This window comes from Mustelus asterias, chromosome 8 (assembly GCF_964213995.1).
Source record: "Mustelus asterias chromosome 8, sMusAst1.hap1.1, whole genome shotgun sequence".
NCBI classification, from domain to species: domain Eukaryota; kingdom Metazoa; phylum Chordata; class Chondrichthyes; order Carcharhiniformes; family Triakidae; genus Mustelus; species Mustelus asterias.
Genome location: NC_135808.1, coordinates 138025054 through 138039377, shown reverse-complemented (window position 1 = coordinate 138039377; position 14324 = coordinate 138025054). Strand labels below are relative to the sequence as shown.

The following is a 14324-nucleotide window of genomic DNA, read 5'->3' as shown; positions in this document are numbered from 1 at the left end:
GTGTGTGTTGGGGGGATTGGAGAGGGTGAGTGTGTGTTGGGGGGATTGGAGAGGGTGAGTGTGTGTTGGGGGGATTGGAGAGGGTGAGTGTGTGTTGGGGATTGGAGAGGGTGAGTGTGTGTTGGGGATTGGAGAGGGTGAGTGTGTGTTGGGGGGATTGGAGAGGGTGAGTGTGTGTTGGGTATTGGAGAGGGTGAGTGTGTGTCGGGGGGATTGGAGAGGGTGAGTGTGTGTTGGGGGGATTGGAGAGGGTGAGTGTGTTTCGGGGGGATTGGAGAGGGTGAGTGTGTGTTGGGGATTGGAGAGGGTGAGTGTGTGTTGGGGGGATTGGAGAGGGTGAGTGTGTGTTGGGGGGATTGGAGAGGGTGAGTGTGTGTTGGGGATTGGAGAGGGTGAGTGTGTGTTGGGGGGATTGGAGAGGGTGAGTGTGTGTTGGGGATTGGAGAGGGTGAGTGTGTGTTGGGGATTGGAGAGGGTGAGTGTGTGTTGGGGATCGGAGAGGGTGAGTGTGTGTTGGGGATTGGGGAGGGTGAGTGTGTGTTAGGGGGATTGGAGAGGGTGAGTGTGTGTTGGGGGGATTGGTGAGGGTTAGTATGTGTTAGGGGGATTGGAGAGGGTGAGTGTGTGTTGGGGATTGGAGAGTGTGAGTGTGTGTTGGGGATTGGAGAGGGTGAGTGTGTGTTGGGGATTGGAGAGTGTGAGTGTGTGTTGGGGGGGAGTGGAGAGGGCGAGTGTGTTTTGGGTGAACTGGAGAGTTTGAGTGTGTGTTGGGCGGATTGGAGAGGGTGAGTGTGTGTTGGGGATTGGAGAGGGTGAGTGTGTGTTGGGGATTGGAGAGGGTGAGTGTGTGTTGGGGGATTGGAGAGGGTGAGTGTGTGTTGGGGGGATTGGAGAGGGTGAGTGTGTGTTGGGGGATTGGAGAGGGTGAGTGTGTGTTGGGGGGATTGGAGAGGGTGAGTGTGTGTTGGGGATTGGAGAGGGTGAGTGTGTGTTGGGGATTGGAGAGGGTGAGTGTGTGTTGGGGATTGGAGAGGGTGAGTGTGTGTTGGGGATTGGAGAGGGTGAGTGAGTGTTGGGGATTGGAGAGGGTGAGTGTGTGTTGGGGATTGGAGAGGGTGAGTGTGTGTTGGGGATTGGAGAGGGTGAGTGTGTGTCGGGGGGATTGGAGAGGGTGAGTGTGTGTTGGGGATTGGAGAGTGTGAGTGTGTGTTGGGGATTGGAGAGGGTGAGTGTGTGTTGGGGATTGGAGAGTGTGAGTGTGTGTTGGGGGGGATTGGAGAGGGCGAGTGTGTTTTGGGTGAACTGGAGAGTTTGAGTGTGTGTTGGGGGGATTGGAGAGGGTGAGTGTGTGTTGGGGATTGGAGAGGGTGAGTGTGTGTTGGGGATCGGAGAGGGTGAGTGTGTGTTGGGGGATTGGAGAGGGTGAGTGTGTGTTGGGGGGATTGGAGAGGGTGAGTGTGTGTTGGGGGATTGGAGAGGGTGAGTGTGTGTTGGGGGGATTGGAGAGGGTGAGTGTGTGTTGGGGATTGGAGAGGGTGAGTGTGTGTTGGGGGGATTGGAGAGGGTGAGTGTGTGTTGGGGATCGGAGAGGGTGAGTGTGTTTCGGGGGGATTGGAGAGGGTGAGTGTGTGTTGGGGATTGGAGAGGGTGAGTGTGTGTTGGGGATTGGAGAGGGTGAGTGTGTGTTGGGGATTGGAGAGGGTGAGTGTGTGTTGGGGATTGGAGAGGGTGAGTGTGTGTTGGGGATTGGAGAGGGTGAGTGTGTGTTGGGGATTGGAGAGGGTGAGTGTGTGTTGGGGATTGGAGAGGGTGAGTGTGTGTTGGGGATTGGAGAGGGTGAGTGAGTGTTGGGGATTGGAGAGGGTGAGTGTGTGTTGGGGATTGGAGAGGGTGAGTGTGTGTTGGGGATTGGAGAGGGTGAGTGTGTGTTGGGGATTGGAGAGGGTGAGTGTGTGTTGGGGATCGGAGAGGGTGAGTGTATGTTGGGGGGTTTTGAGCATTAGAATCACATTGATCTCCAGAAGGTGTGTGCGGATTGTGACGTTCGCTCTGATGGGGAACAGAATTACGTGGGAGGATGTGAGACTTTCAGAGACTATTTCTGTTTGCTGTGTAGCAGTTTATAGAATCCTGTAGTATTTATGATACAAAATGTGTGTATAAATATCTCTGTATCAGTCTGTATATCAGTCACTACGCAGAGTATCACCTTGTGTTGTAAAACAGATTGTGGGATGGGTCACCGAACTCTGAATTTTTGTTTAGCAGAGTCAGAAATTTGTATAAAAATGGGAATAATTTGTTGTTTTTTTCAGTTTGAGATGCTGCTGAGTTTGGATTCAGATGATGGAGGGCGGAGAAAAGCTTCTCTCTCATTTGGGATCTTTCCGTGTCTCATTTATTGACCTCCCATTGGCTGCTTGAGTTTCCCGATTGGTCTTTCTTTCCCTCTCACGTTGCAGCTGATTGGAGGAGGAGACTCAGGGTCAAGGTCAAAGGTCAGGAGCAGCAACTATTCCAAAATCACTGATTTCATTTCTCTCCTGACAGGGAGCTGATCCCAGAAGGAAAAGGAAATCGATGGAAAACCAACTCTGTCAGGTGATTGGCATCACATTGGCTCCCAATACTGACTGATTAGCCAATCAGAACATCTGTCTGCTGCAGCAAACACTGGGAAAAACAGCTGGAATTCCAACATATTGAACATCCCACCTACACGGGGTAAAACAGCTAGAAATCCCAACACCCAGAATATCCCCACCAACACTTGAAAAACAGCTGGAATTCCAAAAACCTGGAATATCCCCACCAACACTCTGAAAACAGCTGGAATACTAACATCTGGAACATCCCCACCAACTCTGGGAAAAACAGCTGGAATTCCCATTACCTGGAGCGCCCTCACCAACACTGGGAAAAGCAACTGGAATATCAACCCTGAACACCAGCACACACTGAGTTCCTTTCTCTCTGAGTGAGAATCCAGTCAGAGTGGAGACCCCTGAATCACCTCCAGACAGACTGAGATCTTCCCACTCTGAGTAGGATCCAATCAAAGTGATGAGCGTGTTGAGTTTGTTGCCTCTTCAGGCCCTTTGGGTGAGCTTGTCTCTCACTGCCCAGCATTTCCCATCCTGGGGACACTATGACCTGTGTAAGACTCAGGTTCACCGGGATCAGGGGGTCAGTTGGGATTACATGGCCTGTCAGCCTGAGGCTGCTCTCCTCACCAGGTTCCTCAAGATCAGGTTGGATCCCCCCAACAGTACGTGTGGAGAGCCCCCGGAGATGTACTGCACGCTGGTGAGTATAGTCCTTTCTGAATCAGCCACTCTTGTGTGAATGGACAAGCACTGAATGGTTTTAACAAAGTGAATTCCCTTCAAGCTCCGACACTGGAGTTAATAACAGACACAGTGAATGCAAGACCTAGGATACAGTGGTCAATGTTTATAAATCACTGGTTAGACCTCAGCTGGAGGATTGAGTCCAATTCTGAGTTCCACACTTTAGGAAGGATGTCAGGGCCTTGGAGAGAGAGTGAGGGATTTACGAGAATGTTCCCAGGGATGAGGGACTTCAATGATTGTGGAGAGACTGGAGAAGCTGGGATTGTACCCCTGGGACATAGCTTTAAATTGAGGGGTGATAGATATAGGACAGATATCAGATGTAGGTTCTTCACTCAGAGAGTAGAATGCCCTGCCTGCAGCAGTAGTGGACTCGCCAAAATTAAGGGCATTTAAATGGTCATTGGATAAACATATGGATGATATTGGAATAGTGTAGGTTAGATGGGCTTTCGATTGATTTCACTGGTCGGCGCAACATCGAGGGCTGAAGGGCCTGTACTGCGCTGCAATGTTCTATGTTCTATGAGAGCAGAGAAGGTTAAGGAGATATGTAATTCTGATGTTCAAAATTGCCAATTTTTTTAAATTGCAAAAGTAAAAGTGTTTCAATCGCAGGAGGATCCAGTATTAGAACATAGAACATAGAACATAGAAAGCCACAGCACAAACAGGCCCTTCGGCCCACAAGTTGCGCCGATCACATCCCCACCTCTAGGCCTATCTATAGCCCTCAATCCCATTAAATCCCATGTACTCATCCAGAAGTCTCTTAAAAGACCCCAACGAGTTTGCCTCCACCACCACCGACGTCAGCCGATTCCACTCACCCACCACCCTCTGAGTGAAAAACTTACCCCTGACATCTCCTCTGTACCTACCCCCCAGCACCTTAAACCTGTGTCCTCTCGTAGCAACCATTTCAGCCCTTGGAAATAGCCTCTGAGAGTCTACCCTATCCAGACCTCTCAACATCTTGTAAACCTCTATCAGGTCACCTCTCATCCTTCGTCTCTCCAGGGAGAAGAGACCAAGCTCCCTCAACCTATCCTCATAAGGCATGCCCCCCAATCCAGGCAACATCCTTGTAAATCTCCTCTGCACCCTTTCAATGGCTTCAACATCTTTCCTGTAATGAGGTGACCAGAACTGCGCGCAGTACTCCAAGTGGGGTCTAACCAGGGTCCTATAAAGCTGCAGCATTATCTCCCGACTCCTAAACTCAATCCCTCGATTAATGAAGGCCAGTACGCCGTACGCCTTCTTGACCGCATCCTCCACCTGCGAGGCCGATTTAAGAGTCCTATGGACCCGGACCCCAAGGTCCTTCTGATCCTCTACACTGCTAAGAATGGTACCCTTCATATTATACTGCTGCTTCATCCCATTGGATCTGCCAAAATGGATCACCACACACTTATCCGGGTTGAAGTCCATCTGCCACTTCTCCGCCCAGTCTTGCATTCTATCTATGTCTCGCTGCAACTTCTGACATCCCTCCAAACTATCCACAACACCACCTACCTTGGTGTCGTCAGCAAACTTACCAACCCATCCCTCCACTTTCTCATCCAGGTCATTTATGAAAATGACAAACAGCAAGGGTCCCAGGACAGATCCCTGGGGCACTCCACTGGTCACTGACCTCCATGCAGAGAAAGACCCCTCCACAGCCACTCTCTGCCTTCTGCAGGCAAGCCAGTTCTGGATCCACAAGGCAACAGCCCCTTGGATCCCATGCCCTCTCACTTTCTCAAGAAATCTTGCATGGGGGACCTTATCGAACGCCTTGCTGAAGTCCATATAGACCACATCCACCGCTCTTCCTTCGTCAATGTGTTTGGTCACATTTTCAAAGAACTCAACCAGGCTCGTAAGGCACGACCTGCCCTTGACAAAGCCGTGCTGACTACTTTTGATCATACTAAACTTCTCTAGATGATCATAAATCCTGTCTCTCAGGATCCTCTCCATCAACTTACCAACCACTGAGGTTAGACTCACCGGTCGGTAATTTTCCGGGCTGTCCCTGTTCCCTTTCTTGAATATAGGGACCACATCTGCAATCCTCCAATCCTCCGGAACCTCTCCCATCTCCATCGACGATGCAAAGATCATCGCCAATGGCTCCGCAATCTCCTCCCTCGCCTCCCACAGTAACCTGGGGTACATCCCATCCGGTCCCGGCGACTTACCAACCTTGATGCCATTCAATAGTTCCAACACATCCTCTTTCTTTATGTCCACATGCTCGATCCTTTCTGTCCACCGCAAAGGTATTGGAAGAGAACATGTCCAATTGTGTATCTGACTGGCCGATATCTCCAATGGGGAACATGTCCAATTGTGTATCTGACTGGCCGATATCTCCAATGGGGAACATGTCCAATTGTGTATCTGACTGGCCGATATCTCCAGTGGGGAATGTGTCCCATTGTGTATCTGTCCAATATCTCCATCACCAAACCAGTCTCCCATCCATTGACTCTGACTACACTTCCCACTGCCTCGGCAAAGCAGCCAGCATAATTAAGGACCCCATGCACCCCAGACATTCTCTCTTCTATCTGCTTCTGTCAGAAAAATGATACAAAAGTCTGAGGTCACGTACCAACTGACTCAAGAACAGCTTCTTCCCTCCTGCTCGAGTTTTGTGAAGGGGAGGTCATGTCTCACGAACTTGATCGAGTTTTTCGAGGAAGTGACAAAGATGATTGATGAGGGTAGGGCAGTGGATGTTGTCTCCATGGACTTCAGTAAGGCCTTTGACAAGGTCCCTCATGGCAGACTGGTGCAGAAGGTGAAGTCGCATGGGATCAGAGGTGAGCTGGCAAGGTGGATACAAAACTGGCTCGGTCAAAGAAGACAGAGAGTAGCAGTGGAAGGGTGCGTTTTAGAATGGAGGGCTGTGACAAGTGGTGTTCCTCAGGGATCAGCGCTGGGACCTTTGCTGTTTGTAACATATGTAAATGATTTGGAGGAAAATGTAACTGGATTGATTAGTAAGTTTGTGGACGACACAAAGATTGGTGGATTTGCGGATAGCGATGAGGACCATCAGAGAGGATACAGCAGGATCAGTTGGAGACTTGGGCGAAGAGATGGCAGATGGAGTTTAATCCAGACAAATGTGAGGTAATGCATTTTGGAAGGTCTAACACAGATCGGGAATATACAGCAAATGGCAGAACCCTTAACAGTATTGATAGGCAAAGGGATCTGGGTGTACAGGTACACAGGTCACTGAAAGTGGCAATGCAGGTGGAGAAGGCAGTCAAGAAGGCATACGGCATGCTTGCCTTCATCGGCCAGGGTATTGAGTTTAAAAATTGGCAAGTCATGTTGCAGCTTTATAGAGCCTTAGTTAGGCCGCACTTGGAATATAGTGTTCAATTCTGGTCGCCACATTACCAGAAGGATGTGGAGGCTTTGGAAAGGGTACAGAAAACATTTACCAGGATGTTGCCTGGTATGGAGGGCATTAGCTATGAGGAGAGGTTGGAGAAACTTGGTTAGTTCTCATTGGAGCGACGGAGGTTGAGGGGAGACCTGATAGAAGTCTATAAGATTATGAGAGGCATGGACAGAGTGGATAGTCAGAAGCTTTTTCCCAGGGTGGAAGAGTCAATTACTAGGGGGCACAGGTTTAAGGTGCGAGGGGCAAGGTTTAAAGGAGATATACGAGGCAGATTTTTTACACAGAGAATTGTGGGTGCCTGGAACTCGTTGCCGGGGGAGGGAGTGGAAGCGGATACAGTAGTGACTTTTAAAGGGCATCTTGACAAATACATGAATGGGATGGGAATAGAGGGATATGGTCCCCGGAAGGGTAGGGGGTTTTAGTTAAGTCGGGCAGCATGGTCAGTGCAGGCTTGGAGGGCCGAAGGGCCTGTTCCTGTGCTGTAATTTTCTTTGTTCTTTGCTGTCAGACTTTTGAATGGACCTACCTCACATTAAGTTGATCTTTCCCTACACCCTAGCAATGACTGTAACACTACATTCTGCACTCACTCGCTTGCTACACTATGAACGGTATGCTTTGTCTGTATAGCGCGTAAGAAACAATACTTGTGACAATAATAAATCAAATTAGTGGGGAATGTGTCCAATTATGTATCTGACTGTCCAAGAGCAGTCAAGATACCAGAGCAGGGATGTACGTCTGAGGCTGGATTAGGCTCTGGTCAGACCTCATTTGGAGCATTGTGAACAGTTTTGGGCCCCGTATCTAAGGAATGATGTGCTGGCCTTGGAAAGGGTCCAGAGGAGGTTCACAAGAATAATCCCTGGAATGAAGAGCTTGTGGTATGAGGAACAGTTGAGGACTCTGGGTCTGTACTCATTGGAGTTTAGGATGAGGGGGGATCTTATTGAAACTTACAGGATACTGCGAGGCCTGGATAGAGTGGATGTGGAGAGGATGTTTCCACTAGTAGGAAAAACTAGAACCAAGGCACAACCTCAGGCTAAAGGGACGAGCTTTTAAAACAGGGATAAGGAGGAATTTCTTCAGCCAGAGAGTGGTGAATCTGTGGAACTCTTTGCTGCAGAAGGCTGTGGAGGCCGGGTCATTGAGTGTCTTTAGGACAGAGATAGATAGGTTCTTGATTAATAAGGGGATCAGGGGTTATGGGGAAAAGGCAGGAGAATGGGGATGAGAAAAATATCAGCCATGATTGAATGGTAGAGCAGACTCGATGGGCCGAGTGGCCTCATTCTGCTCCTGTGTTTTATGGTCTTGTGGTCCAATATCTCCAGTGGGGAATGTGTTCCATTGTGTATCTGACTCTCCAATATCTCCATCACGCAAACCAGCCTCCCATCCATTGACTCTGTCGACACTACCCGCTGCCTCAGCAAAGCAGCCAGCATAATTAAGGACCCCACGCACCGCCGTCATTCTCTCTTCCACCTTCTTCCTTCGAGAAAAACATACAAAAGTCTGAGGTCACGTATCAACCGACTCAAGAACAGCTTCTTCCCTGCTGCCTTCAGACTTTTGAATGGACCGACCTTGCATTAAGTTGATCTTTCTCTGTACCCTAGCTATGACTGGAACACTACATTCTGCATTCTCTCGTTTCCTTCTTTATGAATGGTATGCTTTGTCTGTACAGCGCACAAGAAACAATACTTTTCACTGTATGTTAATACATGTGACAATAATAAATCAAATCAGTGGGGAATGTGTCCAATTGTGTATCTGACTGGCCGATATCTCCAGTGGGGAGTGTTTGCTGTTGTGTATCTGACTGGCCGATATCTCCAGTGGGGAGTGTTTGCTGTTGTGTATCTGACTGGCCGATATCTCCAGTGGGGAGTGTTTGCTGTTGTGTATCTGACTGGCCGATATCTCCAGTGGGGAGTGTTTGCTGTTGTGTATCTGACTGGCCGATATCTCCAGTGGGGAGTGTTTGCTGTTGTGTATCTGACTGTTGTTTGTAATGTTTATTCTCGATTGAGCTGTTTGGAGATGTTTCATTTCACAAGGTGCTGACTGAGCACAAGTAGCACCAGATTGGCCCCAATTCATGTTATTCTCATGTCACCTTGTGTGAGAATCTGCTCTGATCTCAGTCTGTTACAAAGTGTCCTGCAATGGTATTGTTGTAAATTCCGCTCTGTGTGGGGGTATGAATTATCTGCTCATTCTGTTCATTATCTCGGCAGCATAACTGGTTCCTACATCATTGCTTGGGGAATACTCCTGATTTAGTAATCAGCCATATGTTTTACCAATAATTAAAAATGTATAATTTATTGCAGAACATGTAGTTTATCAGAGGGAATTATTCTCTCAGTCAATTAATGAACTGTTTTAGAAACAATCACAGTCTGTGAGCAGTTCCATATTCCACTGTTGGAGCTGTGTCTGAAACATTGAGTGGATCCAGTCAGAGCAGATTAAATGTTGTCGTGTCAGCATCCCCAGCTCAGGGTGGTCTCTAACACTTCCCAGCCAGTCAGTAATTAGTCATGTAGGAGACAGATCAGCCACTTTGTGCACAGCAAGATCCCATGGGCCAGCTAATCTGTGCCCAGTTCATCTTGGTTAAGAGATAAATATTGGCTTCTTGCTGCCATTTAATCAGTCAGTGCCTGAAAATCCTGCAGGAATTTATCGGCCTTTTTCTGATCATTTGCATGTTTGAATATGTAGCTGTTTTTTTTACACATTTACTTGCTCTCTCATTTCCCAATCTGTTCCGTCTCCTAAGCTTCTGTTCTCTGAGTCTGTATTCAATATGAGTGGGTGAGTGAGCCGGAAAGTCTTCAGGGTGAGAATGTATTCAGACTGTGACTGTAACATTGCTGCAAATAAATCAATTCCTGCACAGATGCTGTGGTGATATCATGAACCGGCTACGGTGCTGGAGAGGTTATGTTGCAACAGCAGTAATCCAGAGAACAGGAGTTCAAATCCCACCAGAGAAGGTAGATGAGGGCAGTGCAGTTGATGTTGTCTACATGGACTTTAGCAAGGCCTTTGACAAGGTACCACGTGGTAGGTTGTTGCATAAGGTTAAATCTCACGGGATTCAGGGTGAGGTATCTAAATGGATACAAAATTGGCTTCTTGACAAAAGACAGAGGGTGGTTGTAGAGAGTTGTGTTTCAAACTGGAGGCCTGTGACCAGCGGTGTGCCTCAGGGATCGGTGCTGGGCCCACTGTCATTTGTATGAATGATTTGGATGAGAATATAGGGGGCATGGTTAGTAAGTTTGCAGATGACACCAAGATTGGTGACATAGTGGACAGTGAAGGAAGTTACCTCCAGTTGCAACGGGATCTTGATCAATTGGGCCAATGGGCTGACGAATGGCAGATGGAGTTTAATTTAGATAAATGCGAGGTGACGCATTTTGGTAGATTGAACCAGGGCAGGACTTACCCAGTTAATGGCAGGGCGTTGGGGAGAGTTACAGAACAAAGAGATCTAGGGGTACATGTTCATAGCTCCTTGAAAGTGGAGTCACAGGTGGACAGAGTGGTGAAGAAGGCATTCGGCATGCTTGGTTTCATTGGTCAGAGCATTGAATACAGGAGTTGGGACATCTTGTTGATCTTAATCACTCACTGACCCACTCACTCGCTCACTCACTCACTCACTCACTCACTCACTCACTCACTCACTCACTCAGTCACCCACTCAGTCAGTCACCCACTCAGTCACCCACTCAGTCACCCACTCAGTCACCCACTCAGTCACCCACTCAGTCACTCACTCAGTCACTCACTCAGTCACTCACTCAGTCCTCACTCAGACACTCACTCACTCACTCAGTCACTCACTCACTCAATTACTCACTGACCCACTCACTCACTCACTCACTGACCCACTCACTCACTCACTCACTCACTCACTCACTGACCCACTCATTCACTCACTCAATCACTCAATCACTCACTCAAACACTCACTGACCCACTCACTCACTCACTCACCCACTCACTCACTCACTCACTCCCTCACTCACTGACCCACTCATTCACTCACTCAATCACTCACTCACCCACTCACTCACTCACTCATTCACTCACTCACTCACTCTCTCACTGACCCACTCAGTCACTCAATCACTCACTCATTCACACATTCACACTTACGCTCACACACACACACTCATTGAACATAGAACTTAGAACATAGAACATAGAACAGTACAGCACAGAACAGGCCCTTCGGCCCACGATGTTGTGCCAAGCTTTATCTGAAACCAAGATCAAGCTATCCCACTCCCTATCATCCTGGTGTGCTCCGCTTAAATGTTCCTAAAGTGTCTGACTCCACTATCACTGCAGGCAGTCCATTCCACACCCCAACCACTCTCTGCGTAAAGAACCTACCTCTGATATCCTTCCTGTATCTCCCACCATGAACCCTATAGTTATGCCCCCTTGTAATAGCTCCATCCACCCGAGGAAATAGTCTTGGAACGTTCACTCTATCTATCCCCTTCATCATTTTATAAACCTCTATTAAGTCTCCCCTCAGCCTCCTCCGCTCCAGAGAGAACAGCCCTAGCTCCCTCAACCTTTCCTCATAAGACCTACCCTCCAAACCAGGCAGCATCCTGGTAAATCTCCTCTGCACTCTTTCCAGCGCTTCCACATCCTTCTTATAGTGAGGTGACCAGAACTGCACACAATATTCCAAATGTGGTCTCACCAAGGTCCTGTACAGTTGCAGCATAACCCCACAGCTCTTAAACTCCAACCCCCTGTTAATAAAAGCTAACACACTATAGGCCTTCTTCACAGCTCTATCCACTTGAGTGGCAACCTTTAGAGGTCTGTGGATATGGACCCCAAGATCTCTCTGTTCCTCCACAGTCTTCACAACCCTACCTTTGACCCTGTAATCCACATTTAAATTAGTCCTACCAAAATGAATCATTTACCCTCACACTCACTATGCTCACACTCACTATGCTCACACTCACTATGCTCACGCACACACACTCACTATGCTCACACACACACACACACACTCACAAATAAGAACAAAGAGCAAAGAAAATTACAGCACAGGAACAGGCCCTTCGGCCCTCCAAGCCTGCACCGACCATGCTGCCCGACTGAACTAAAACCCTCTACCCTTCCGGGGACCATATCCCTCTGTTCCCATCTCATTCGTGTATTTGTCCAGACGCCCCTTAAAACTTACTATCGTATCTGCTTCCACTCCCTCCCCCGGCAAATGGGATGAGACAGTCAGCCAGTCACTAATGCAGTTTAATAAGGGAGATTGCAGGAAAGAGTAATTCTCCCTCCCAGCACTTCACAAAAACAGCAAAACCTCAATCAGATTAATTCATTAAATGAATGTTTGAGTCAAAATGAAATGGGATAAATTTAATCCACTTCACATTTCAATGGATTTTATTTAAACTGTAAATGGGATGAAATGTAAATGGAAATGAGATGTCAGGAACAGTAACATAATGGTGATGTTACTGGAATGGTAATCCAGAGAGCAGACTAATCATCCCGAGATATGAGTTCAAATCCCACAACAGCAGCTGAGGAATTTAAATTCAATGAGTTGAATCGCTCTGAAATAAGAAGCCAGTCTCAGTTCTGATGACCAGGAAACTATACCAGGTTCTTATAGAAACCCATCAGCGTCACTCATCTCCATTAGAGAAGGAGCTTTGCTCTCCTTCCCCAGTCTAACCAGCCTGTGACGTCAGAGCCACAGGAACAGCGTTTAGTTTCGGAAACTACTCGGCTCTCGAGAGATTACAGGAATGAGACAGAGAATCTGGTGAACTGGTGCGGTGACAATAATCTCTCCCTCAAAGTCAACAAAACGAAGGAAATTGTCATCGACTTCAGAAAGCGTAGAGGAGAACATGCCCCTGTCTCCATCCTTAATTATGCTGGCTGCTTTGCCGAGGCAGCGGGAAGGGTAGACAGAGTCAATGGATGGGAGGCTGGTTTGCGTGATGGACTGGGCTTCGTTCATGACCATTTATAGTTTCTTGCGGTCTTGGGCAGAGCAGGAGCCATACCAAGCTGTGGTACAACCGGAAAGAATGCTTTCTATGGTGCATCTGTAGAAGTTGGTGAGAGTCGTGGCTGACATGCCAAATTTCCTTAGTCTTCTGAGAAAGTAGAGGTGTTGGTGGGCTTTCTTAGCTATAGTGTTGACATGGGGGGACCTGGAGCTGAGATAATGGACCTCCAATCACCACAACCATCTTCCTGCCTACATCAACAGGGACGAAGTAGAAAGGGTCAAGAGCTTCAAGTTTGTAGGTGTCCCGATCACCAACAACCTGTCCTGGTCCCCCCATGCTGACACTATAGTTAAGAAAGCCCCACCAACACCTCTACTTCCTCAGAAGACTAAGGAAATTTGGCATGTCAGCTACGACTCTCACCAACTGCTACAGATGCACCATAGAAAGCATTCTTTCCGGTTGTATCACAGCTTGGCATGGCTCCTGCTCTGCCCAAGACCACAAGAAACTATAAATGGTTATGAACGAAGTCCAATCCATCACACAAACCAGCCTCCCATCCATTGACTCTGTCTATATTTTCCACTGCCTCGGCAAAGCAGCCAGCATAATCAAGGACCCCACGCGCCCCGGACATTCTCTCTTCCACCTTCTTCCATCCGGAAAAAGATACAAAAGTCTGAGGTCACGTACCAACCGACTCAAGAACAGCTTCTTCCCTGCTGCCGTCAGACCTTTGAATGGACTTACCTTGCATTAAGTTGATCTTTCTCTACACCCTAGCTATGACTGTAACACTACATTCTGCACTCTCTCCTTTCCTTCTCTATGAACGGTATGCTTTGTCTGTATAGCACGCAGGAAATAATACTTTTCACTGTATACTAATACATGTGACAATAATAAATCAAATCAAACATTGCGCAGTCATTGTCGAACATCCCCATTTCTGACCTTACGACAGAGGGAAGGTCGTTGATGAAGCAGCTGAAGATTGTTGGGCCTCGGACACCACCCTGAGGAACCTGGGAGAGGTTTACAGGATTTAGAGGCATGGACAGAGTGGATAGTCAGAGGTTTTTTCCTAAGGTAGAAAAGTCAAGTACTCGGGGACATAGGTTTAAGGTGCGTGGGGAAAAGTTTAGAGGAGATGTGCGAGGCATGTTTTTTACACAGAGGGTGGTGAATGTCTGGAACGTGCTGCCCGGGGAGGTGGTGGGAGCGGGTACGATAGCGGCATTTAAGGGGCAACTAGACGAATACATGAATAGGATGGGAATGGAAGGATACGGACTCCGTAAGTGCAGATGGTTTTAGTTTAGGCATCATGATCGGCACGGGCTTGGAGGGCCGAAGGGCATGTTCCTGTGCTGTACTGTTCTTTGTTCTCTTTGTTCTTTGAACTCCTCGGGGATTTTCACAGTAACTTCATTGTGGTGTGAATGTAAGCCTCCTTGTGACACTAATGAAATAAACTTAAAAAACTCCTGCAGTGATGTCCTGG

General features: G+C 48.0%; 1 protein-coding gene across 1 annotated transcript in view; it reads left to right on the top strand.

The window, feature by feature from the left end:
* Positions 1–3084: 3084 nt before the first annotated feature.
* Positions 3085–14324, top strand: part of LOC144497796 (netrin-G1-like) — a 139890-nt gene continuing 128650 nt past the window's right edge. The window contains exon 1 of the mRNA XM_078219233.1: positions 3085–3306. Within this exon, the coding sequence (XP_078075359.1) occupies positions 3202–3306 (105 nt within the window). The 5' untranslated portion in view covers positions 3085–3201. The remainder of the gene's footprint in view (positions 3307–14324) is intronic.